Source organism: Coenobita brevimanus, chromosome 51 (assembly GCF_032717465.1).
Source record: "Coenobita brevimanus isolate Jiangsu-jjx chromosome 51, ASM3271746v2, whole genome shotgun sequence".
Taxonomy (NCBI): domain Eukaryota; kingdom Metazoa; phylum Arthropoda; class Malacostraca; order Decapoda; family Coenobitidae; genus Coenobita; species Coenobita brevimanus.
The window spans coordinates 33774150-33801262 of NC_137004.1; the positions used below are offsets into that span (position 1 = coordinate 33774150).

A 27113-nucleotide genomic window follows, 5' to 3' on the forward strand; every position below is an offset into this window, starting at 1 on the left:
ATTATCTGATGCCTTGCTCCCTCATGGGAACCTCTGACAGGGGATGGCCATGACAGAATCATCTCCAGACTACTTTTTCTTCATGTATAACCCTCAATCTCTCAAATGCTCCTCTTACTCAACAATACTGTGCTGTACAGTATATCCATTCTACTCTTTTCTTACGGCACTCTTTAAATGTGATATCAAAACTGCCACTTTACTCCGTTTTTCAATTTATAAAACCTTAAATACTGTACTCTATCACAATAATGCTAATGAATCATGTTGTGGTACGTGGGGGCACTCACCATCCACTCACTCAATGTAGTGCTGTTCTAGGGTGACTGCCCTTTCTTCTCTTCCTTCCTTCTTTCCTGCCTTCCTCTTCTGTCTTCCTCTCCTTCTTTCTTTTCTCTTCCTTCTGTCTACAGGTGACTCTACACTGGCTGACAAGCCAAATGGTTTCCTGTACACCAGGAAACCATTTACTAAGCTAGGTGGTAACCATGTAACCAGACTATGGCAACTGGTGGTTTGGTGAGTAATTAAGGCACTCCTGCTGGACTGAGCCTGTGTAGGTTTATATCCAAGGGATGGTTGGGGTTTATTGCTCATGTAAGCCACTTAGCGATGAGTGAGGATGGTCACTCTCATCTTAAATGTCATATGTGCCTATCCCCGGGCTCCTACACGCCTCATGGGGCAACACAGGATTAGATGATGATGATGATGATGATGATGATGATGATGATGATGATGATGATGACACCCCTTTTACTTTGACTAATAGAAAACAGAAAGTTATGCATGAGAATAAAGTCTGTCACCAGCCAGAAGCTGTCACAGGTTTAGCTTACAGTAGATGTAACATACAGATCTCAAGCATTTGAGACTGGTGGTTCCAAAATTTTAGAGGTTTTTGACTACAAGCAAAAAAAACAGTAGTCTACAGGTTGATGTTGCCCCCTTTTTGCAATTCACCATCCCCCTTTCACAGATTAAGGACGAAGCTGAGGGGTGTTAGCATGATTAGGCAGTGAAGCCATGCAGCCACGTCAGTGCCACGACACAAAGACACCATTCTCCAGCACTCAGTGGGTGGAATATACTGGAACTGGAGGTTGATAAAGTCAGCTGTACAGGAAAAACTTACTACTTCTGAATCAGGTCAAATCGTAAGTTTCAAAAGCATCTGCTAAAAGAAAGTACAAAATTTTAATACCTACTGAAAGAGGAAAATATGGGAGGCAGTGAACATTATACATTATCTGTTGTCTCTATCAATATCTTTATGCATTGCATCATTAATGTACAGAGGGGTAATAATTCTTCTTGAGTGGATTGTGCTGGGAAGTTGCTGCCACCCTCCAGATATCTGTGACATACCAGCTGTTTGTAAAACAATGGTTACACTTATCTGATACGTGGTACAATGTCGTGATACATTATTATCTGCATTAAAAGATGCATCACTGAATGAGACTGACACAACAAGTGCATGCACAAAGTTCCACTGTTAGCTAGGTGCTGTAAACTTAAGGGCAGAGCTAATCAATATTGTTATCAATGTTTTTATATTCATGACCTGTTTGTTCAAATACTGTATCCAACTTCCAAAGATTTTAGGTGGCCTGAGCCTATCACCATAACAACGCAACAAATATCCAAACAAACTGAAATAGGACATTTTACATCTGTTTTACCAATCCAGAGCTGGACAAATAGTCAGTTCTGTGGATTTCCATTTTTTTTTTACAAAGCTGAACATAGTGCTGTAACCAAAATGATGTCTCACTGATTTCAGCATTTTTGCCAATAATAAACCAATATCAATATTTGCCTTCTGTTTTGACATACTGTACTGGATGTGAAAGTGTTGATGTACATTATTTTTCAGGACTATTGTAATTATTTACATCAACCTGCTGATGTGTGGTAATGCTGATTACTTGCACACTGCAGTGGTAGGTGGTGGCAACCATCATCCACTCACTCAATGTAATGCTGCCTACTTCTTGCTTCACGTTATCATTCTGTTTCTATGTCTGCCCTCCTCTCCTTCTACTTTTCCTTCCTGCCACTTTTATTACTCTTCTTTCCACCTCAGGTGGCTCTACACTGAGTGGCAAAGCTAATGGTTTCCTGTAAAACAGGAAACCATTTACTGTGATGGGTGGTAACCAACCAAATCATAGGGTGAAAAGGTGCCCACTACGGTGCCCCTGTTAACTGGAAGGACAGACATAAATGCAGCATCTAACCAGGTTGTTAACCTCAAGGGATCATCAGTTTTTTTTTTTTTTTATGCAAGGAAGAAGGAACCAAAGGCCAGTTCCAAGAAAAAACAAAAACAAGATAATTGAAACCCAAATACAAGATCCGTTCATTTTGAGATGCCTGGACACACTGCATTTGAAAGACTGGAGATCATAGGCAGTAGGAAATACAGACAGGGGGAGACAGTTCCAGAGATGACCCGTTTACATATATGAAGCACTGGAAGTAATGGTTAACTCTTGCAACAGAGTTGTACTGAAAAGGGATGAGAGTTTGTTGCTAGACGGGTGCTACACGGCTGCCGTAGTGGTGAAGGGATGCAAGCAGATAGTTCAGAGGAGCAGTGACCATTGAAGTAATGAGAGAAAAGAGATAAGAATGCAACAGTGTGGCAAAGAGATACAGGTTGAGGGGAGCCAGTACAAGGAGGAGATTTAATGAGGCAAAAAGCCTTTGATTCCACCTTATTGAAATGAGCTGTTTGTGGGGAGCCTCCCCACACGTGAGAGTTGTACTCAATTGAGGGGCGAAAAAAAACTGTATAAAGTCAACAACTGTGCAGAGGTAATGAAGGCACAGAGTTGGCTTAGCAAACCTAATCTCTTAGAAGCAGATTTTACAAGATGTAATATGTTCTTTTCCAAGATAAATCCCATGAGAATGAAACCCAAAGTAAGATGATGCAAGATTCAGCTGGATATTGTTAAAAGTTAGAGGGTACTCCTGTGGAAGATTGTGTCGGGTTGACAGATGTAAGAACTGAGTTTTTGATGCCTTAAAAACAACAAGATTACTTTTACCCCAATCAGAGATATGAGCCAAGTCAGACACTGGGTGTACCATTGCCTCATCCCTTGTTTGTTGATGTAACTGCTGAAATAGACACTGTGGGAAGCGAATGGAAAGGTGAAGGGTGGAGTCATCAGCATATGAGTGGATTGGGATGGATGTACGACTTATAGGGTCACTGATGAATAAAAGAAAGAAAGTTGGTGATAAGACAGAGCCCTGAGGAACACCACTACTGATAGCTCTAAATGAAAGGTGGCTGTCTACAACAGCAGCTATACAACGACCAGAAAGGAAGCTACAGAAGAGATAAAGACACACACAGAAGGATAGAAACCATCATAGCAGAACAAGTGTTTTACGACCACACAGGACAATATCAAACACGATGTTGTAGGGTGTAGATTGTAGATTATTGAAGTGGAACAACATAATGTATGTTACAAGGGCATGCTATGAGAAAGGGAAGTACTACGTCGTGTGGCCTAGTGAGCCACTGAGACTGCAGTGAGCTGCTGTAGTGATGAGGGCTGCTGGTGGCACTGGCAAGACATCACTGGAGAAGCTGGAGCTGCTGCTGCTGACATGACTGGAGCTGATGCTGGTGAACTGAGTTGACGCTCACCCTGGTCTGTCTTCCCCAGTATGGCTGCACAGTCACCCGCTCTGCTCCTGCTGGCAAGAAAGGCACACCAGCCAGGGGTCCCCTGTGCCATTGCTGCCCAGAGCTAGCATATATTGTCTCTGAGACCGCCATGGGAGGGAAACTATTGTAGTGGATGTTGGTGGTGGTCACTACAATATTCCCCTTCCCCCCTGGGAGCTGTGGGAAGAGGGCTCCTGGGTCCAAGGCTGCTGGGGCCGGGGCTGCTGGGGGGCCGGGCAGCTGGGGCCAGGGCTGCTAGGGTTGGGGCTGCTAGAGCCAGGGCTGCTGGGGCCCGGGCTACTGGACCCAGGACTGTTGGGGTGCTGGCTGCTGGGGTTGGCACTGCTGCAGTGGGAGTTGCCGAGGCCAGGCCAGCTGTGGTGGGAGGTGCTGGGACCCGGGCCACTGGGGCCAGGCCTGCTGTGGTGGGAGGTGCTGGGACCCGGGCCGCTGGGGCCAGGCCTGCTGTGGTGGGAGGTGCTGGGACCCGGGCAGCTGGGGCCAGGCTGCTGGAGGCCAGGCTGCTGAGGCCAACACTGCTGCGGCGGATGTTGCTGGGGCCCAGAACACAGGGGTCAGGGCTGCTGGGGCCAGGGCTGGGGCTGCTGAACCATGGCTGGGCCATGGCCAGGGCTGCTGGGGCCTGGGCTGGGGCTGCTGAACCATGGCTGGGCCAGGGCTGGGGCTGCTGAACCATGGCTGGGCCACGGCTAGGGCTGCTGAGGCCAGGGCTGGGGCTGCTGAACCATGGCTGGGCCATGGCTAGGGCTGCTGGGTTGCACCTGAGGCTGCTGGGCCACACCTGAGGCTGCTAGGCCATAGCTTGGGCTGCTGGGCCATGGCTTGGGCTGTTGAGGCAGGGCTGGAGCTGTTGGGCCAGGGCTGGTACTGCTGGGCCAGGGCTGGTACTGCTGGGCCAGGGCTGGGGCTACTGGGCCAGGGCTGGGGCCACTGGGCCAGGGCTGGGGCCACTGGGCCAGGGCTGGGGCCACTGGGCCAGGGCTGGGGCCACTGGGCCAGGGCTGAGGCTGCTGGACAATGACTGGGACTGCTGGGTCATGGCTGAGACTCCTGGGCCAGGGATGTGGCTGCTAGACCAGGGCTGGGACCAATGGGCCAGGGCTAGTGCTGCTGGGCCAAGGCTGGGAATGCTGGGGGCCAGGACCACAAGGGCCTGAGCAGCTGGGGCCAGGATGGCTGGGACCTGGACAGCTCGAGCCAGGCTGGGTAGGTCTGGTCTGCTTGGTGTTGTCCACTGTGTAAGCTAGGTCCTGGCAGCCTGGTGTTCTCCACTGTGCGTTATGGTTCTGGGAGTCACCAATGTAGCGGAACGAGTGTTTTACTATCACACAGGACAATACCAAACATGATCCTGTAGGGTTTAGATTGTATATCACTGAGGCAGTACAACATACCTTAATGTATGCTACAAGGGTATGTTGTGAGAGGGGGATGTACTAGTGTACGTTGTGTGGCCTAGTGAGCCACTGAGACCATGGTGAGCTGCTGTTGTAATGAAGGCTGCTGGTGGTGCTGGCAAGACATTGCTGAAGAAGTTGTATCTCCTGCTGCTAGGAGACTGGAGCCGGAGCCGCTGCTGCTGACGAGACTGGAGCTGGTGCAGGTGAGACTGCTGGACCAGGTGCTCGTGAACTGAGTTGATGCTCACCCTGGTCTGTCTTCCCCAGCATGGCTGCAGAGTCACCAGCTCTGCTCCTGCGGGCAAGAAGGGCACACCAACCAGTGGTTCCCTGTGCCATGGTTGCCCGTAGCACATATGGTCCCCAAGATCGCCAAGGGAAGTGGCTGCAGGGGAAGCTGTTGTAGTGGATGCTGGTGGTGGCCACTACACCATAAGAGAGCAGTATGGAAATTAAAGATTTACGCTAGATGTAATTAAAAACCTTTCAGATGTCAAGTGCAACAGCACAGCTTTCACCAAAGTCGCCAAAGTCCCAAAAGGTGGATGACTAGATGTATGAAAGGATAGGAGGGGATCGCCAGTGGAGCGTCCCTGGCAGAGCCCATACTGACGATCAGAAAGAAGGTTGTGATGGGAAAGATGCTTTAAAATTTTTTTGTTATGAATAGACTTGAAAACTTTTGAAACACATGATGTTAAAGCAATTGGGTAATTGTTACAGGGATGAGAATGGTCACCCTTCTTTGGGACAGGCTCAACGAGCGCAAACTTCCAGCAAGAAGGAAAGATACAAGTTGACAGACAAAGGCGAAAGAGTTTACCTAGGCAGGATGTAAGCACAGAAGCACAAATCTTGAGGACAACAGGAAGGACCCCATCAGGCCCATATGCCTTGTTAGTATTGAGGCTGGGGAAGGCTGAAAATACATCAACTGAAATGATGAAGTCAGAGGGCAGAAGTGATGGAGGAACAGCACTGGAATAGTCTAAGGTAGAATTGGAGGAGAAAGTCTGAGCGAAGAGTTCTGCTCTATCAGTAGAAGAAATAGCTACGAAGCCATCAAAGTGGAAAAGAGGCTGGATGGATGATGAGGTAAAGTTGTCAGAAAGGTTTTTGGCAAGGCACCAGAGGGAGCAGGAAGAATTCAAGTTCAAGAGTTCAGAGCATTTAGAAAGAATGAAATCATTTTTAGCAGAGTGAAGAACAGACTTAGCACAACTCCAAGCAGAAACATACAACAGATGAGATTCAGGGGTGAGTTGGCTCTGGTACCTTTTGTAGGGCTTCTCTTCGTTATGGACAGCATTAGAACAAGCATGATCAAACCAAGTTTTTTTTTTTGCATTAGTCAAAGGATATGAGAAAGGAAAATATGCTTCTACGCCCAAGAGAATAACCTCCGTAATACGCAAGGCACACTCAGATAGCTCTTGGCCTTGGATGATATAATCATTCCATGGAAAATCAAAGAAGTACTGCCTGAGAGTCTCCCAAGCAGCAACTCCAAAGTGCACAACCGATGCTTCTTGGGAGGGTCCACAGGCTTTACTGGAGTGATGGGACAGGTTAAGATGATACTGATAAGGCTGTGATCTGAGGAGCCCAATGGAGAAGAAAGCTTAAAAGTGTAAGCAAAAGGATTAGTTGTAAGGAAGAGGTCAATTGGAAGTCTCTCCATGGTGGTCAGGGATACGGGTAGTGTGCTGTACAAGTTCCTCTAGGTCATGACGAATAGAAATGATGCAGGCTTGTTCACTAGGTGGATCAGTGAAAGGAGAGGAGAGCCAAAGGTGGTGATTTTTTTTTTTTTTTCTTTTTTGAGTTTTATGCCGAGTTCCCTTTTTCTGATAAGGGCTAAGGCGTTGCCCTTGGGTAGAGGACTTAGGATTGGATTGTGTAGCACTTTATGACCAGATGCCCTTCCTGATGTCTACCAATGATCCTTGGGTGGACTCGACCCTCTGAACCTTCGGCCAGAGCAGAGCGCTCTAACCCACTGAACCTCGGCTCCAAGAATGGAGCTTTCAGAGAAAGGAGAAATTGAAAGGATGTGTTCCATCTCAGAAGTAAGACAGCTGAAGAATTTTTCATAGTCAGTAGAATTAAGGGATAAGCAAACAGCACAGATATATAGTAATTCCTCTACTATCCAACGTAATAGAGACAAAGGCATGTCCATGTAGTGATTCCATCCAGATAATGAACTTCTTCCCTGGCCCCCATTTGTACATAACCTAACTTTGAAACCCAGTGTAAAAGGCAACTACAGTGCTGTATACAACACTTGTTCTTGTTGTTTAACACTACTCTGGTCAAGCAGACCTATAAATCACAACCAAGCAATTACCATGATCAAGTAGACTCATAAACCACAGACTGCAGGGCTATACCCTGCAGTGACATGAAAACATGAAATAAATTGCTACACAAGAAAAATGCAGTGGGTATACAAAACATAATGGTAAAATGTAATGAAATCATGGTAAAATAAAACAAAATCATGGTACAGCAGAGTAAGCTATAATAAAATCAATGTCAACACACGATTCAACAATTCCGAGTCAATCTTACCCTGGATCTCCTACTTCAAAAGAGTCAGCACTACCCTCTTCCTTTTCCCTGGTGAAAGGGCCACAATCACACAACCTAGAAAGAGGCAAGTAAGGAATAGCAAGGCCAGAAGCAGGAAGAGAACAACCGCAAAAAAAACACCACGTGTGCCGCTATAACAACTGTTTACATCACCGCACAAGAACTGAATCTGATAGAGGGGAGATCTCTGGCAGACACAGGGTAAACTAACCAGCCAAACACGGAAGCAACACCAGGCTATTTCTGCCGGTCCAGGAGGAAATTTTTCACGCGACCATAATTTCGAAACAGACACAGGCATTTTGTCTGGATAGTGGGAAAAAATCTGCGAATAATGGCTTGGAACAGCCAGATCACAGCATTCAGATAATGGATTGTCCAGGTAGTGGTTGTCCAGATAATCGAGAGATTACTGTATTTAGTCAGAGAATGAGAGGAAAGCCAAAGCCAGAGAGTACAGAATTCAGAAGATTCAAGTTCAGGAACACGAGAGCAAGATAAGTTGTTGCGTACATATACACAACAGCCACTTTGACTTTGAAATGAGTATTGAGAAAGCAGGAGGATACAGAAAAAGGTTTGATATCAGTCGTCTCAGACAGCTGTGTCTCAGTTAGGAATAGAAGATGAGGTTCAGTATTAAAGAGAGGTAGTCAACAGAGAAAAAGTTAAAGGAAAGGCTGCAAATGTTGCAGAAATGAAGAAGTGTGTCAGACAGTGGTTCCATGCATCTCCCTTGGTCGTCACCGACAGAAGGGCAGATGGTGATGGCTTTGATGGTCTCCCCCCCCCCCCCAAGATTCATGGTGATATGACACGATTTTTAGTAAAATTTTGAATAGGAAGTGTGGTGTGTAATGTGCATGCAGTTTGGTATTGACAGTTTGAGGAACTTGTATTAGAGAGCATACTGGTCTACTCTCTGTGTTGCCGAAACACTGAAAAAGTTCGGCAAAGGGGGATGGTCAGAAGCTAGTCCTGAGGGCTGATGAAACAGGAGCTCCAGTTCTCCCTGACATCAACTTACCATTCACCTTGGGAGTACCACCCTTCTTGACTGGAGCTATAGTATACTGCATAGAATGGCTCTACAGGGGCAGCTGCTTGATTGTGGTTGATGGGTTTGCTTGGGCAGACAGACTGGAGTTGATTAACAACAACTTGCACACTGTAAGGTATATGGCCAGAGTGTGTGTCTGGCTCGGGGATGATGAACTCCCCTGCCCTGCACAGTGCCGGGTCACCCATGAGCAAGATGTAACACCCATTAGCTTGCCAACAGGTAGTAAGTGGATGGTTACCATTTCCCTGGGAGGTACCGTACTACCATGGGAGTGATGTGGGGCAATGGCCTTGTTGCTGACCTTGCATAATATTCCCTGGCAGGGAACTCCCCCACATATACCAAGTAGTCAAAGTCTGGTCTGAGATTACTACTCACACATACCTCCTATGCACAACTCACCCTCATGGGGGCTATGCTTCCTCTATTTTCCCAGCAATTCACCATATAGAAGGGCCCTAGTCTGAGCCTGGCAAGGCAGTCTGCCACTAGAAGACAGCTGCTTTATTGTAGTCCATGAATCTGCTCAACCAGACAGGCCAGGGCAGGGCAACAAGAACAACAACACTCACACTGTTGTGCAGCTTAACCCCTGCCAGGCTGATTCTTTTTAAGGCAAATTACCTCCCCTGAGTCACTGTTTTACATCCATCCATCCATCTTCCAATCCCATGTTGCCCCAAGACGAGCATACGAACCCGGGGCTAAGCAAGTTGGTCCTGACATTTAAGATAAAAGTGACCAGCCTCACTCATCCCTGAGTGGCACTATGTGAGCAATAAACTCCAACTATCCCTTAGATATAAACCTTCACTGGCTCAATTCGACTGGAGCACCATAATTACCCACTAAACCACCAGCGCCAAAATTTGGTTATATGGTTACCACCCAGCAGTGTAAATGGTTTCCTGGTGTACAGGAAACCATTTGGCTTGTCATTCATTGTAAACACCCACAGACAGAAGGACAAGGAAAGAATGAAGGAAAGAAAGACAGAAGAGGGAGTGTAAAGTAATCTGTAGGCAGAAGGATGAAAAAAGAATGAAGGAAAGAAAGACAGAAGTGGATGGAAGGAAAGAAGAATGGAGGAGAGGAAAGGGCAGACACCTGAGAGCAGCACAACATCGAGTGAGTGGATGGTGACCAAACTTGTGTAAATTGTACCTCGTATGAGGCTTGCAGTTTGGCCTGTGCAGACCTTCTTTGCCTCAAATGAGATCTGCGGCTCGGCATGAGTTGATGAATGACCAGCCTTAATGATACCCTTCTTGGGAGGGATTTGTGACACCACCTTCACACTGAAGCGCAAGGCAATGACTGGAAGCACAACAAAGTCACAGAGAAAAACTATTGTTATATAAATCATCAACTGCTCAATTTCAGAAACCAATATTAATTAGCCTTTGCTTGTAGAATTACAGCATTAGCTGAATAATTATTATGTTCTTGTACAGTTTATCATTATATCTAACAAAATACAAAGCAGACATTTACTCACCAAGAGCCATCTGTATCAAACTCAGAAAAAATCTCCCTAATGGACCTCCTCCTCCTTTCACTCATTAGGAAGAAGTAATAGGAGAAGGAGTACTGCATGTCATTAGCCTGGCGTATACGGTGGGATGACGTCAACTTAAACTCCTCTTTGAACCTGGCCCAAAATTTGGATACCAATATGTCACTTTTAATAATTAATAGGCAACATTTAACATAAATAAAACATCATCACAATATGCACACACACTGAAAACTGACACAGTCTAGTTCATTCTCTTATTACAGTAATATATTTGTTCATTACAGAGCAATAAGCTGGAATTACAAGTACTGTACTGGGATGGCTAATAAATTCTGTTCTCACTTGTCTTGAAGCCGCTGCATGATAGTCTTACTGATGAGGTGTGGCATGTGTGCAGGAACACGGCGAGCCTGATGGCCATATTCCAAGTTGTAGAGCCGGTTGACGTGAAGAAGGGAATCTGCATAAATGTCCAGAAGCCGTCGCCGTCCAGGAAAGTGTACTTGATAATCAACAGGGGACAATGTTACTAGTTCACTATGCTTGTTTTTAGCATCAATGTCCTGACAGGTAGATGGGAAAATTTTCTGTCGTTCCCAGGGTAAGTTTCCTTGGTATGTTCCCAAAGTACCATCTGTCAGACTGGAGGGCATTGGCTTGTTTACTTCTGTTAACAATATTTCTTTTCGATAAGGCAATATGTCTGAACTTAGTCTTAATCTCTCCCAGGGTGGGACAGCTTTACTTAATGATTCTAAGGATTTGATTTTAAATTCTCGCACAACTTGCTGGCTGTTTGTTACTTGTGAATTTACACTTTCTTTCTCCTGTGTTGATATATTTGCCTTTTGAGTTGCAGCATTTTTTATCAGATTTGCTTTAAAATATCTTAAACTAAAAAGCTTTTTAGGGCCTCTCTGGGAGAATTTATATTGCTGGTCTTTGTTCTGATTGTCTGCAAATGATGGCTGCAGACTACCAAGCCACAAGAGTGACCTAGACTGCTCTAACTTACTTAAATTTGCTGAACTATTATGAGCAATATGGGATGAATTGGAATTATTCTTGATTACGCTTTTAACTTGAGCAACATTATGAGACGAGTCTTTTTTATCTTTTTCACTGAAAGGCAATAAGTTTTTAATCTTAAGCCACTCTGCCTCAGTCTGATAATACATTAAGTTGTGACTAGGATTAAGTTTCATGTATTTTTCTATTATTAATGATTTCTTTCTCTTCAAACCATTTAAGGTAACTTCTCCTGCTCTGAACATGGCTTCTTGTTCTCTAAGTTCAGACAACACATGTTCAGGAAATCTTGATGAGTTTATATTTACCAGAATAAACTTCCATTCTCTCTCATCGGCTTTCTCATGTATCACTTTAGGAGACACTTGTTCAAAAGTAAAATTTTTAATGGTGAATGGGGGTTGAGTCTTTATCTGCTGGGCTGGCTTAATACGGTGAGTTTCCAATGGGAAAGTGTTGCACTTCACCATAAATGCATACTGGAAAAAATTACAATACATAAGTAAGTGATTACTGGCAGAAAACAGCAACTAATGTTCTCACCCAACCCAATCATTACTGGGAACAGTGTTACGATGATAATGATAACTGTACGAGAAAAATCAAATGCTTAAAAATAAATATACAGTCAGCACTCACATAACGTGCGATCCTATAGTACGAAACTCACATAACACAGAAGGCAAAATTTTATGTCCAAATTAAGCTACAACGCAAAAATGATAGACAATATGCGGGTGGAGAAAGCTGCCCAATTTTTTAAACACCATACTACATGGTGACAATACACATAACCCAGCCAGTGGCCTCAAATTATGATTCAAACAGTTATAACACAGCCAACTAAGGTCATAATGCGGTGGGAATGGACACAATGCAGCCAGTGATAGTCACAGCACGGGTTGCATCAACCTATGACATATGGCTGTCACGTGTCTACGCGAGGTGTCGTCATGGTCAACTGAGCATTCCTGCCCCAGTTGAACCCAACCCCTCCCAGCTCTCTGGCTGCACAAGTGCTCTGTGTGATCTTTGTGACCAGTAGTAGTCCTGCTCTGGCCTCAGAACCCCACTCCATCTCCCCCCTAGCAAGCCCACAACCTCTTCCATTCAAGATGAGGATCCTCCAATGTTTGTATGTAATGAAGTCTTTATTTGGTAGGTAAATGTCCTGGAAAAAAGCCTGAAAATTGCCCAAAAAGGTAAACTTGGAGCTGGCTTAGGTACCATGAAATCCTTTATCATGTAAACATATGGCCCTATAATGTGGAATTCTCATACAGTAGGACCTTTGGGGTACAATATTCCTGTGTTACGTGAGTGCTCACTGTATATATGTCATGCATACCCGGTACGTTATTTTTACCATACTGGTAAAGTGATAGATAATAAACATGACATACATGGTGCACATTCAGTACCTGTATTTATTGTTAAAAAAAAAAAAATCTTAAGTTTCCTTAAGTATAGATGGATAAAACTTTTGGATATGACAATGAAGGTAATGAGAGACCCAGAAGGCATTACAGGTATATGGGAAAGAGTGAATACTGATGAGATGTAGTTTGGGTTTATGCCTGGCACAGGGGTCACTGATGCAATATACACTGTCCAACAGTTTCAGGATAAATACATAGGAAACAGGAGGTTTATTTTTTCTTGCTTTGAAGGCTACTAATAGATTTCCATGGGAGGTGGTGAAGTAGGCAATGAGAAAAGCTGGGATTGAGGAGTGGCTGGATTGAGAGGTTATGGCACTGTGCATGGTCACACACACCTTGGTGAAAGTGATAAGAAGGTTGAGAGATGAATTTTCCACGAAAGATGACGTGCATCAGGGGTCAGTTATCAAGATGCTTTAAGTTCTCTCACTTCAGTTCAGAACTGACCTCCACTAGGAGATGTTGTATGCTGACGACTTGTGCTGACGGCTTAGAATGAAAGGAAGGCAAAGGAAAGATTTGGGAAGTGGATATATGTTGTGGGGTACAAGGGTTTGAGAGCAAATCAGAATAAAACAAGTAATATTTTGGGCTGGTGGTGGTATTGTCAAAACAGAGGGAGTGTGACCATGTGCAATTTGCACAGTGTTTATGATAAGTGGGTGAATAAGAAATATAGCAGTATTAGAGGTAGGCTGTGAAGTAATGCTGATCTTGTGCATGCAGTGTGGGGTGGAGAGCATGCAGAGATTGGGAGGCATGAAAGGATCGATCTTGCTGGAGAGTCTCTTGTGTGCTGAGGAGGAGTTTTGTCACTTGGTGGATTATAAGCTGGAGGTGGGGCTAGACCTATCTCTGCGGCTAGGGTATGGAGTGGTTTAAGAAAGTTCAGGGAGCTATTGCCTCCCATAGCATTAAGAGGGCTGTCCCTCCATGCTAAGGGGCCCTTGTATGGAACATGTGCTACAAGTGTGATGAGACCTGGGTCATAAATGAAGAGGATATTCGTAGGTTCAAACATAAAGAAATAAAATGATTAGATGGATGTGTAGTGCACCCTTGAATGTAAGGCCTTGGGGGTAAGGATTGCAAATGAAGAGTTAAGAAGACAGATGGGACTTAAATGTATTGGTGCGCAATGAGAAGGGGTAGACTGAGATGGTCTGGGCACGATAAGAGGGTGGATGATGACAGCTGCGTGCTGAAGGTGAAAGGTGCAAACACTGAGGGTAGGGCTGCTAGTGGTAGACCAAAAAAGACCTGGGATGAGGTCAAAGAGTGTGACCTCATGGATAAGGAACTGAACAGGGAAGCTACCAGAGATACAGCAGTGTGGAGAGCAGCCATTAGGTCAGCAAGTTGATACATGCAAGCATTTTGCAGCCTTTATAAATGAAATGAAAAATAAACTCCTTATACTCTTGACCCTTATGAGCTACATCTGGTTGAAGCAAAGGCATTTATTTACTGCTTATACAATTACCATACAATATAGGTTTCCCGGAGAATCTCGAAACCATTTGGCTTTAATTATCATCCATCCATCCATCATCCAATCCTATGTTGCCCCATGAGGAGCGCAGAAGCCCGGGGCTAGGCAGTTGGTCCTGACATTTAAGATGAGAGTGACCAACCTCACTCATCCCTGAGTGGCATTACGTGAGCAATAAACCCCAATCACCCCTTGGATATAAACCTTCACCGGCTCAATCCGACTGGAGCACAATAATTACCCACTACACCACCAGACGCCAAAATTTGGTTATATGGTTACCACCCAGCGTAGTAAATGGTTTCCTGGTGTAAAGGAAACCATTTGGCTTGTCACTCAGTGTAGAGTCACCCACAGGCAGAAGGAAGAGGAACGAATGAAGGAATGAAAGACAGAAGAGGGAGTGTAAAGTCACCCACAGGCATATGGAAGAGGAAAGAATGAAGGAAAGAAAGACAGAAGAAGATGGAAGGAAAGAAGAATGGAGGAGAGGACAGGGCAGACACCCGAGAGCAGCACTACACTGAGTGAGTGGATGGTGAGTGCCCCCACCTACCACATCACTTCATTAAAACTAAATTATCATTATCATTATATCACTAACATTAGTAACATGGTCGTGCTCCTTGTTGGTGACATTGAAATGAACAGTGATGGCGGCAGAGATGTTGGTTCTAAGGACGATGAAGAGGGCAGCCTGAGCAGTGTTGAGAGCCAAAGCACGCAGACCATTGTGGCTGCTGTGCCAACCCTCAGTCAGAATATTATGCCCACCACCCACAATGCCTGAGAGATTCATCCATGCTGACACCACTCCTGAGAAGATTTTACATCAAGTTTATAGTTCAGTAAGTTAGGTTAACATAAGGCTTACAGATATTATACAATCAATTCCATTAAAAATTGCTCCATCATAGTTAAATTATTGCTAAGAACTCAGTCAATCAGTGGCTAACCTGCAAGTTAATCAAGGAGGAAAAAGTCAAGGCCTGGGAAGTCCATAAGGCCTATCATGATAGGGAAAACTAAGACATTTTAACACAGAGGGCAAGTCTCTAATCCTGCTGCCCACTGGTACGGCAGAGAGGTGCATGTGACAGTGTTTAACATTCCCCTACCCCTCTTTTTTAAAATAACGTATCCAACTTTGGGAGCATTCAAAATGTTGATTTCCTGATGACTGGTGGTCCTCCTCTGTAAAACTGCTGGTACCAGCAACCAACACCATCATATGAAACCTATGCAAAATCATCACTATCATCACCCAGTTTTCCACTAATAAGAAAGGTGTGCCTAATTCAAAAACAGAATAAGTAGAGCATAAAAGGAAAAGATTTATCAAGAGACTTCCCACTGAAATGAGCTAACATCCACTCACTCATCTCTTAAACAGCAAAATTCTTGTCTCAACCCCAAAGACATGGAACTTCAACACAACGGTGCATTATAAATAATCAAATAACCCTTGAAATGATTGTCAAGCAAAGCATTCTGTGACACAGACAGCTTGACATGATTAAGAACAATATCAGATTTTCCCAACCTTACAAATCTTGTTACATCATCATCATCATCATCTAATCCTGTGCTGCCCCATGAGGAGTGTAGGCCAGGAGCTAAACACGTTGGTCCTGACATTTAAGATGAGAGTGACCAGCCATGCTCATCCCTGAGTGGCATTACGAGAGCAATAAACACCAACCACCCCTTGGATATAAATCTGCAGTGGCTCAATCCAACTAGAGTACCTAAATTACCCACTAAACCACTGGGCGCCATAATTTGGTTATATGGTTACCATCCAGCGTAGTAAGTGGTTTCCTGGTGTACAGGAAACCATCTGGCTTGTCACTCAGTGTGGAGTCACCCAAGGGCAGAAGGAAGAGGAAAGAATGAAGGAAAAAAAGACAGAGGAGGAAGTGTAGAGTCACCCACAGGCATATGGAAGAGGAAAGAATGAAGGAAAGAAAGACAGAAGAGGAGAGAAGGAAAGGAAAGTGGAAAGAGCAGTCACCCGAGATTAGCACTATATCGAGTGAGTAGATGGTGAGCGCCCCCACCTACCACTTCATATCTTAAACAGCTTTCAGCATCTGTTGTAAAGTAATTGGCTGGTTTTGGCATTTGGATTATGTTCCTGTCCATAAAAAGACATCAGCTTGTACCATGGCAAGCTCCGATGCAAAGATTCCTAGATAGGAAGCATGACATTTTTTCTTAAATTATTAAAAGATGTAGGGAAAAAAATAATGATGATGATGATGATGCAGAGATGGAATGACAGTGGTACAGCACTCTTCTGTTAATGTACACTAAAGACAATTATCAATGACCAATAACTAACCTTGGGGCAGAATATATGTGCTGGTATTCAGTGATGATGGTGGTTGTGGTTGAGGTGGTGGAAGCTGAAGGAGAGACGTAATACTCTCCATCCCACAGTCACCTCCATCATAGCCACATACTTCAGTATTGCATGACTGAAATACAGGAAGTGTCTTGGATACTGCTATATAAAGAAACACCTGGAAGATCTTTTAGTTGTCAAGGAATGTACATGGATCATTTAATACAGTACTGCCAAAACACCATAAGTTATCTATCACAACTCCTAATATATTCTGGAATATTAATCACTATTACTGTACTTTTCATAAACTGTGCCCTGGTCTGTAAACATATAATTACTTATTCAGTAAATTACTTACATCAGAACTACTTACTATATCACAAAATTTATCAGCAATCCAGAGATCAGAACATGAGGGAGCACAAAAATCCATTAATGGGTCATCAAGGTCTCGCATGTCATCCATGTCCCCGCTACCCCCACCCCTGCAGTCTCCACCATCCCATTCACAAGCTGACGTGTTGCAAGACCCATCACAGTAGCCATCCCCAAGCCATGACCCAGGGCACCCAGATGAGCATTCAGGTAGGGACCATGACAGATACATCTGACAGAAAGAGGTATTTGGGTCTACAAAGTCATGCATAAAACACAGTAAAGCATCATCCATATATAAAAAGCACATATTTTGACTGTGGAGCTGTGTCATGCTAGCAAAACAATTTGTCAGCATAATCATCAAAAGAAGTCATAATCACATAATCTCATTCAAGTGTAAAATACCAGTTATTTCCAGGAACTTGAATTTACACAGGACATAATGCACAGACCTGAATTCCTGAACTTTAAAATCAAAGATGATTTCCAGTTCATTTCTCAGTACAAATACAGTATGTCAGTGACAGCTGTTGTTGGTGTTGTTGAGTAACCCTGGTCTGCCTTGTCCAGCAGACCCTTCAACTGCAGGTAAACAACTGTATCTACAGTGCTACCCTGTGCAGTGAAATTATATTCCCTTGTGGCATTCTGTGCCTTTCCACTGTGAGGTGTCAGGAGGAATGTGGAGGTTTGGTTCTCAGATAAATGCCACTTTTGCATCTCTCCACCCGATCAACAAAGGCACCATAGTAGGCTCCATATCATTTCAAACTGTGGACATATGGTAACCATCCAGCTTTGTACATGGTTTCATGGGTTACAGGAAACCATACGCCTGTCACTCAGTGTAGAATCATGTAAAGTGGAAAAAAGAGCAGCTAATAAAACGTGACAGGAAGGAGAGGCGAAACAGGAAGAAAGGAGGTCAAACACAAAAAAATAATGACAAAAGTGAGGGAAAAGTAGGTAGCACTACATCATGGGAGTGGATGACAGTTGCTACCACCTACCACTAATCAGCAACAGTATATACCTATACTGATGTTTTCTATACATTTTAGTATCAGCAAGACATTGTTGGAAGGACATTGGACAGCTTGGACATTGTTGGAAGGACACAAGTCAAGAGTGAGAGCAGTGGAAATGAGTTATTTAAGAGGAGCCTGTGGAGTCACGTGGAGAGACAGGCTGACGAATGAGGATATAAAGGAGCGTTGTGATGTGGATGTGATAGGAAGCGTTATGAGGAACACACTGAGGTGGTTTGGCCATGTGGAGAGGATGGAGGGTGAAAGACTGACGAAGAGAGTGTATGTGAGTGAGGTGGAGGGGGGAAGAGGGAGGGGGAGGCCGAGGATGAGATGGAGGGATGGGGTGGAGAGGTATATGAGAGAGGGGGGTGTGAGTTGGAAGCAGGGCAGTGAAATGGCGGGGGACAGGGCGACTTGGAGGCGATTTGTTTGTGGCCACCCCAAACGGGACTGAGGCGTCTGGCAATAGATAGATAGATAGAAGACTAGAATGAGCATTATGAGTTCTGGTTTGTTATATACTTGGTGCCAAGTTGTCAGCAGAGGAGAGAAATGTCACAGATGGAGATCCTGATTATGTCACAGAGGAAAAGACTGATAAGGGTGGATGATAGGACTGAGCTCTGTGAGATATCACTGGTGAGTAAAAATTTTGATCCTTGGTTATAGTTGAATATTTGGACTTTTCAACCTGACAGAAAGTTGGTTACCCACTTCTTGTTCCTGATAATGAGGTTGTCCAACAACATTAACATGACAGTGACTTCAAAGGTGTGAACAACTGAAATACAAGGCCATGATCTTAAATAAAATTATGAGTATAATATATAGTAAAATCAAAAGCATTCTGTGGTTTCACAGAAAAAGTAGAACTTAAAATTAATATTATTTATCAATGAAACACATGCAACTCATTTAAAGTATACCTAAAGTACAGTACCTTGTATCCTGAACTGGCAGTATAAAAGTCCCCTGGCCACACCTCTTTGCCCAGCAACACATCATCATTCAAGTACAAGAAATGCTCAGATAAGCCACTTATCCTGGAACAAACAAAAAACAGAAACAAGAGATATTACTTCTGCAATACTTTCTTGTATACCTTTTACCAAAAAAGGCTGGCAACACCCAATTAATTTCCTATCACTCTATACTGATTGTCAGTAGCGGCATTATCAATCCACTAAACATTACTGAGAGATCTCTGTGAAGCTCAAATGCAGTAATCCATTCGTGGAAGGACATAACAGAGCAGTATGCACTCAGTGGCAATGCTGACCATGCTCAGTAAGGGTTCCCACTGTCACCAAGTGACAAGGAGAATTGCAAAATATACTGTGACCTCCCTTGTCCTCTAGCAAGACAAAGGTCCGAGGCGAAGTATCCCATGTACAGGCACTCAATTTAAGACTGGGTTGCATTTTGGAAGAGCCAATCAATGGCTGAAACACTGTAAATCAAAAACACTGCAGCATTACAGCATGGATTCATGGAGATACTTCAGGTAGATGGGCAGGGATACTCTTATGAGATGAGACTTTACATAACTCTTCATAAATCCAAAACCAACCTACCTAGCGTGCACAACTACATAAAACACCACAGTACACTTGCCTTAAATTACAATTCACAATCTCACGTCTTTCTCTGAATCCAAACAGCCACCCAACAATAGCCCTGAAACTATAATACTTCATTCATCTAGGTTTTCAAGGACTTTCAGTTCTCCTTGAAAAGACAGACACTTTTGTTTATAGTAGAAAATCATTCACTTTCAGCAGTTCAGCGATCAGGGGTCCAAAATATTCGATACTTTAATACTACTCCAGAGTATCCAGTACTTTAATACCAGTGAATATATATATACAGTATGCATATATCATCATCATCATCATCATCCAGACCTCCTTTCCCACCCTAGAGCAGGGTGAGGAGTAGCAATGTCCAGACAGCCCAAATTTGCCCAATCTAATGGGCCATGCTTCCATTCATTCATCATTCAAGCTCCCAGAATCCTGGCACTATCGGAGACGCCAAAAACATTCACCACGTTCTGTAGCTTCACATAAATGTATCTGATAGAGTCAATCCGGACGCTGCCACGTTAAAAAGGGGTGCCAAATCCCTGATCATGCACTTCTCACAACATTCATCCAGCCAGCTCGATCTCTTGTCAGTTCCCTAGCCTCACCGACTTCCAAACCTCTTTTCCTCACACACTCATCCACCATATCTCTCCACCCTCTCCTTGGTCTACCTCGCCTCCTCCCTCTTTCAAATTTACTCAGGTATACCTTTTTCACCACTCTATCATTATCCATTTCTCTCCACATGACCATACCATCTCAGTATACTCTCTTCAATTCTGGTGTCCACAGACTTCCTCACTCCACATCTTCCACAAATCACATTATCTCATATCCTATCCACCCTCTGTACTCCACACACCTTCATCAGCAGTCCCGTCTCCACCGCTCTTAACCTTTTAACTGCTCATGGCGGATTTTAGGAGGTGTCTGTGGTGCTCAAACATAGGGGTAACACTGAAATTTCCCAAAGGCCAAATGTTGTCTTAGGAACTGAGGGAACACATGCCAAAGTATATAGTAACAAAATGTTAGCTCAATATTTACCCTGGTTAAGTCGTGGAAGAACATCGAAGTGTCTGATACCCCATTTGAATGTATGGTTTTCATTTTCATTTTCATTTTTGGTTTCGGTTTTGAAGGCTCCAACATGCTTGCATGCGTCAGCCTTGGTCACCATGGCGCTATATTCAAAATGCACGTGCGCGGCCAGGGCTGTATTGAGCAGTCGCACTGGGAACAGCCCAGGCTGTATAGAGCAGTTAATGGGTTAATCTTGATTTTTCATTTTCATGCCACACCACTGTCTCACATCCATATGTAAAGTTGGCACTAACACTCCTTCATGTAAGCCTTGTGCAGCTGCAACACTCAGGCCTCTGTTTCTTATCAGGGCCTTCAGTGCACCAGCTACTTTTCTTCCTTGTGTCACTCTACTTTCCACTTCTTTCGCACATTTTCCTCTCTTTTCTATAACTGTACCCAGGTATTTGAACTCTCACCAATTCCAGTCTCTCTCTTCTTTCATTGTAACATTACACTGGGAGTCACCTCCTCTCTTGATTACCATCACTTTATTCTCTTTTACATTTACTCTCAAGGCATGACATTCACAGACATCAGCAAAACCCTACACTATTCTACATGTTCTTGTTCGGTATTTGAAAGTAGCACTGCACCATCAGCATACAACAATTCTGAGATATTCCATTCATCACCATTCATTACCAATGCCATCCATCTTTCCATTACTCGTGTTTTTACTTCTCTCATCATCCCATCCACGTATACATTGAACAACCATGGGGACATCACAAAACTTTGTCACAAGCCCACAGTGATCATGAACCATTCACTAAGATGCCCATTTACCCTTACACATGCCTCACCACCATCATAAAAACTCTTGACGGCACCTATCTACACCGCACATGCGCAAAACCTTCCACAAATCCCCCCTGCCTACCTTGTCGTATGCTTTTTTCAGATACGTAAATGCCATAAACACCTAGTCCTTTTCACTTGCCTTCACCACTATCTGTCTCACTGCAATGATTTGATCCACACATCCTCTGCCACCCTTAAAGCCACCCTTTTCATCGCTTAACAGGACCTCTGATATCTCTCTTACTTTCTCTCTCATAATTCTTCCATATACCTTTCCTACAACACTCAATAAACTTATGCCATGATAATTCTTGCATTCACTTCGCTCACCTTTATTTCCGTAAAAGGATACAATCACAGCCTTCTTCTACTCTGCTGACACGGTTTCAGTCTTCCAAGCCTTCTTACATATCTCCAACAAGCACTTCATTCCACTCTCTCCACTACACTTAATCATCTCTGCATTTACCTCTTCAACCCCAGCTGCTTTCCCATTTTTCAGCTGCTTTACAGCATTCTTCACCTGTGCAAGTGTCATGTTTCCTGGCACTACATTACTTCCCTGCACACCCCCAAAACCAACCATGTATACAGCGGCTCTGTTCTCTCTATTTTCATTCATCAGGCTTTTGAAATATTCCTTCCATCTGGACCTTACTTCATCCCCATGGGTTAATAATCTACCACTTACATCCTTCACACTTGCATTTCTTTCCACCGTCACTTCTACATTTCCGCACATCTTTCCAGAATAACTTCCTATTTTCAGAGCAATTTGCATTCATTTTTCTTCCTTGATCATCACTTACCTCCTCCTTTTTCCTCTTCACTAGTCTCCTTATGTGCTTCTTGCTCTCAATATATTCAGCTCCTATTTCAACTGAACCCCTGTTCTGTAACCAATCTAGCCACTTCTTCCTCTTTTCCTCCACTGCTCTCTTAACCTCTTCATCCCACCATGCCATTCCATTCTTCTGTGTTGTTACTCTTGCCACACCATACACTGCTTTAGCATTCCTAAATAAGCAATCCCTATATGCATTCTACAGGCTGTCCAGTACCACTTCATTCCAATTCACTGATTCCAATTCCTCCCCTAATATTTATCAATTAATACTAACCTGTGAATATGAGTTTCAATAGCAGGAGAGGAGAAAGTTGGAAGGTGTGAATGGTCAGGGAAAATGTCCTCATGTGTTACAATAGTGAGACGGGGATGATCTAAGTTCAGCCAATGTGGGATCTGCCCATTTGTCACCAGGAAGATGCGGCGTACCCAAGGTGCAAACTTTTCAACAGAACGCAGGGAGTACCGCAACTCCTAAAAGGCAAGAGAGAGGAAAATCTTTACAAAATTATTCTAATATTTTGTAAACAGTAGCCATCCATCATCCAATCCTATGCTGCTCCATGAGGAGTGTAGGAGCCAGGGGCTAGGCAAGTTGATCCTGACATTTAAGATGAGAGTGACCAGCCTCACTCATCCCTGTGTGGTATTATGTGAGCAATAAACCTCAACCATCTCTTGGATATAAACCTGCACTGACTCAATCCAATTAGTGGACTTTAATTACCCACTAAATCATCAGGTGCCATAATTTCGTTATATGGTTATCACCCAATGTAGTAAATGGTTTCCTGGTGTACAGGAAACCATTTGGCTTGTCACTCAGTGTAGAGACACCCACAGGCAGAAGGAAGAGGAAATAGTGAAGGAAAGAAAGAGAGAAGAGGGAGTGTAACGTTACCTGTAGGCAGAAGGGAGAGGAAAGGATGAAGGAAAGAAAGGAAGAAGAGGAAGGAAGGAAGAGATGAAAGGGCAAACACCCAAAGCAGCACTACATCGAGTGAGTGGATGGTGAGCGCCCCCACCTACTGTCATGTAAATGATAGAACGGTCGATAAAATCAACATCTGATCATTAATATGATCAAACATTGCCTTCAAATGGTTAGTATCAATTGCACAGTTGTGGGTTAAACCTTTTATGAGTGTTGGAACACTGAAATACAGTACTTTGGAATTTTCTTCCTGAAGTTATCAAACAGCCTTACTCAGCTGGGTAAGGCACCCCAGCCTTAAAACATTAAAAACCTCTCATTTAATTCCATGATAAGAGTGAGAACTGTTCAGAATTATATTCTGGCTGCCATCAAACAATTTTTTTCAGCTAAGGAAGGCATTCCACCCGACAGGGACTGAAGTTATGTTTTAAACAGGCAACTACTGATACTTATAAATAATACTTTAATTTACACTGCAAATTTAAATTTCACACATCACTTATTCCCAATGGAACACTATATAGTAAATCACTATGAGGTTTGCAACTATGCAACCTTGCCTTAAATGACTGAACTATGCAAATTAGCCTCTCAGGCCTCTACTTGACTGATGGGTCAATAACAGACCGAATGGTGGATGAATGGATGGAAATGAATATGCTAAAGCTCTTAACACTTTGATTAATTATGGGTGTGGGGATGAAAGGATGCGAAGATGTGTAATGGATGCAAGAGCCTATAGAGGTTGGGGGAGTGGACACTCTGACCACTACTTGGTGGTGGCCAGAATCAAGACCCCAATAAGATGGAGTAATAGAAGAAGGGAAGGACGGGAAGAAGGAGTAGTTGCAAGGAGAGTGGAAAGGTTACAAGAGGATGAGAAAAAGGCAGAATATAAGAGAGAAGTGGAGGAACGATTGGGCAAATATGAATTGGAGCAGATGGGGGACGTGGAAGGTGTGTGCAGGATATTCACAGGAGAAATATGTGCAGCATGTGATATGGTGCATGGGATGAAGAGAAGACGGAGGGGGGGTGCAAGGAACAGCATGGTGGAATGAAGAGGTGAGACAGGCTGTGGCACAAAAGAAGAAAGCATACAATGAATGGATGAGAAATGGGCGTGGAAGAAGTTGAGAGGCAGAAGAGAGAGTTATATGTAGAAAGAAAGAGACAAGTAAAAAGATTAGTAAGAGAGAGTAAGAAGAGAGTGGATAAGGAATTTGGAAGGAATTTGAGTGTAAAGTGGAGGGACTGTAAGAAAATGTTCTGGAAAGAGGTGAAGAGAGTAAGACAGGGTGGAAGTGAAGTTAGTAGGGGAGCGAAAGATAAAAATGGTAGATTACTAGTGGAGAAGGGAGAAAAAGTGAGCAGATGGAGAGAACACTTTAAGGAATTGTTGAACATAGAGGATGGAAGTGATGCGAGTATAAGTGGCTGGGGAATGGCTGGGAGAAGGAGGGAGGTGAGAAGACAGGAAGAAATCAGTAGGATAGAAGTTGAGGAAGCAATGAAGAAAGTTAAACTGGGGAAAGCCCCAGGAATTGATGGGGTGTGTGGTGAAATGTTGAAGCATGGGGGAGAGATAGTAGCAGAATGGATGTGGAAGATGTGCAGATTGGCCTGAGAGGAAGGTAGAGTTCTGGAGGATTGGAAGTCAGGTATAATTATTCCCTTGTACAAAGGACATGTGGAGAGAATGGAGAATGAAAGACTGACTAAGAGGGTGTATGCAGGTGAGGTGGAGGGAGGGAGAGGGAGGGGTAGACTGAGGATGAGGTGGAGGGATGGAGTTGAGAGGTATATGAGGGAGGGGGGGGGTGAGTTGGGGGGAGGGTAGTCAAATGGTGGGTGACAGAGTGACTTGGAGGCGTTTTGTCTGCGGCCACCCTTTGCGGGATTAGGGCGTCGGGCTATAGATAGATAGATAGATAGATAGACAAAGGAAAAGGGGAAAAAGAAGTGTGTGGTAATCATAGGGGCATTTGTCTTCTTAGTATAATAAGAAAAGAGTATGGTAGGATACTTATTGACAGAGTTAGAGAAATAGCAGAAGAATTAGTTGGAGAAGAACAGGGAGGCTTTAGGAAGGGAAGAGGTTGTGTAGATCAGATATTCATTCTTAGATCTTTAGTGGAAATGTTTCTAGAGAAGGGAAAGAAGTTGTATGTGGCTTTCATGGATTTGGAGAGAACATATGATGGGGTGGATAGACAGGGATTGTGGAAAGTATTAAGAATATATGGAGTAAATGGGAAGTTGCTGAATGCTGTGAAGAGTATATACGATGGTGCGAAGGCTGCAGTGTGTGTGGATGGTGAACTGAATGAATTTTTCTCTTTGAAGGTTGGGTTGAAACAGGGATGTGTCATGTCTCCATGGTTGTTCAATCTGTACATGGATGGGGTAATAAAACAATTGGGAGAAATGGAGTTCCCCCGAGCTAAGCCCTGCATTGGACTATATAGCCCCGCTAGGGTTACAGGAGGGAGCTACCCCTCCCGGCACGGCAGCCCGGGCGAGGCTCGAACTTGCAATCCCCCGATCACAAGTCCAGCGCGCTACCACTGTGCTACCGCGCCCCCCGATGGGGTAATAAAAGAGGTACAAGGTAGGGTAGTGGATGTTGGAGTGGCCTTGATGAGAGAGGGTAGTGTTTGGAAACTCCCTGTACTGTTGTTTGCAGATGATACTGTGTTGTTGAGTGCAGACGAAGGAGAGCTGCAAGGCTTGGTGGATGAGTTTGGGAGAGTGTGTAAGAAACGGAATCTAAATGTGAATGTAGGGAAGAGTAAAGTGATGGTCTTTGAGAGGGGTGAAGTCAGTGAATGTACACTGAGGTTGGATGGTGAGGAATTGGAAAATGTGAGTACGTTTAAGTACTTGGGTAGTGTGATGAGTAAAGATGGAGGTTTGGAGGGTGAAGTGCTTGAAAGGGTACAGCAAGGAAGAAAGGTTGCTGGTTCCTTGAAAGCAGTGATAAGAAACAGGGAAGTGAGCATGGAAGTAAAAAAGTTACTACATGACAGTATTGTGATACCAACTCTAACGTATGGAAGTGAAGCTTGCACGTTGTTGGAAGGGCACAAGTCAAGAGTGAGAGCAGTGGAAATTAGTTATTTATGAGGAGCCTGTGGAGTCACATGGAGAGACAGGCTGACAAATGAGGATATAAAGGAGCATTGTGGTGTGGATGTGGATGTGATAGGAAGCGTTAGGAGGAATACACTGAGGTGGTTTGGCCATGTGGAGAGGATGGAGGGTGAAAAACTGACGAAGAGGGTGTATGTGAGTGAGGTGGAGGCCGAGGATGAGATGAAGGGATGGGGTGGAGAGGTATATGAGAGAGGGGGGTGTGAGTTGGGAGCAGGGCAGTGAAATGGCAGGGGACAGGGCGACATGGAGGCGATTTGTTTGTGGCCACCCCGAACAGGATTGAGGCACCTGGCAATAGATAGATAGATCTTAACACTTTGTAAAGTGCAATGGAACTTTGCATAACATTCAGGCATACATAAGTTAAGTGAAGAAGATATGGAAAACTGGTCTGATTATAGATCATCAATCCGTCCATCCATCATCCAATCCTACACTGCCTCATGAGGAGCGCAGGAGCCCGGGGCTAGGCAAGTTGGTCCTGATATTTAAGATGAGTACCATCAACCACTCAATAAATCCAAATTAACCCATCAGAACAATGATGTATTTTTTTTCTTTCCTGGTTACAACTAGGATTAACTCAAAAGAAATCTTTTCCTGGTTACAACTAGGATTAACTCAAAAGAAATCTATCTGGGTAAAGCCATTAAAACTTACCGGTATTTAAGATTAACTTCTTCAGT

At 44.0% G+C, this 27113-nt stretch overlaps 1 protein-coding gene across 1 annotated transcript in view; it reads right to left on the bottom strand.

Moving 5' to 3' along the window:
- The window catches only part of Gnptab (N-acetylglucosamine-1-phosphate transferase subunits alpha and beta), a 51695-nt gene that overhangs the window by 18035 nt on the left and 6547 nt on the right, over nucleotides 1-27113 (bottom strand). The window contains exons 7-13 of the mRNA XM_080272716.1: nucleotides 22609-22808; nucleotides 18955-19057; nucleotides 16979-17212; nucleotides 16600-16735; nucleotides 14860-15071; nucleotides 10635-11800; nucleotides 10272-10424 (exon numbers count right to left, since the gene is read on the bottom strand). Of these exons, the coding sequence (XP_080128842.1) occupies nucleotides 10272-10424; nucleotides 10635-11800; nucleotides 14860-15071; nucleotides 16600-16735; nucleotides 16979-17212; nucleotides 18955-19057; nucleotides 22609-22808 (2204 nt within the window). The remainder of the gene's footprint in view (nucleotides 1-10271; nucleotides 10425-10634; nucleotides 11801-14859; nucleotides 15072-16599; nucleotides 16736-16978; nucleotides 17213-18954; nucleotides 19058-22608; nucleotides 22809-27113) is intronic.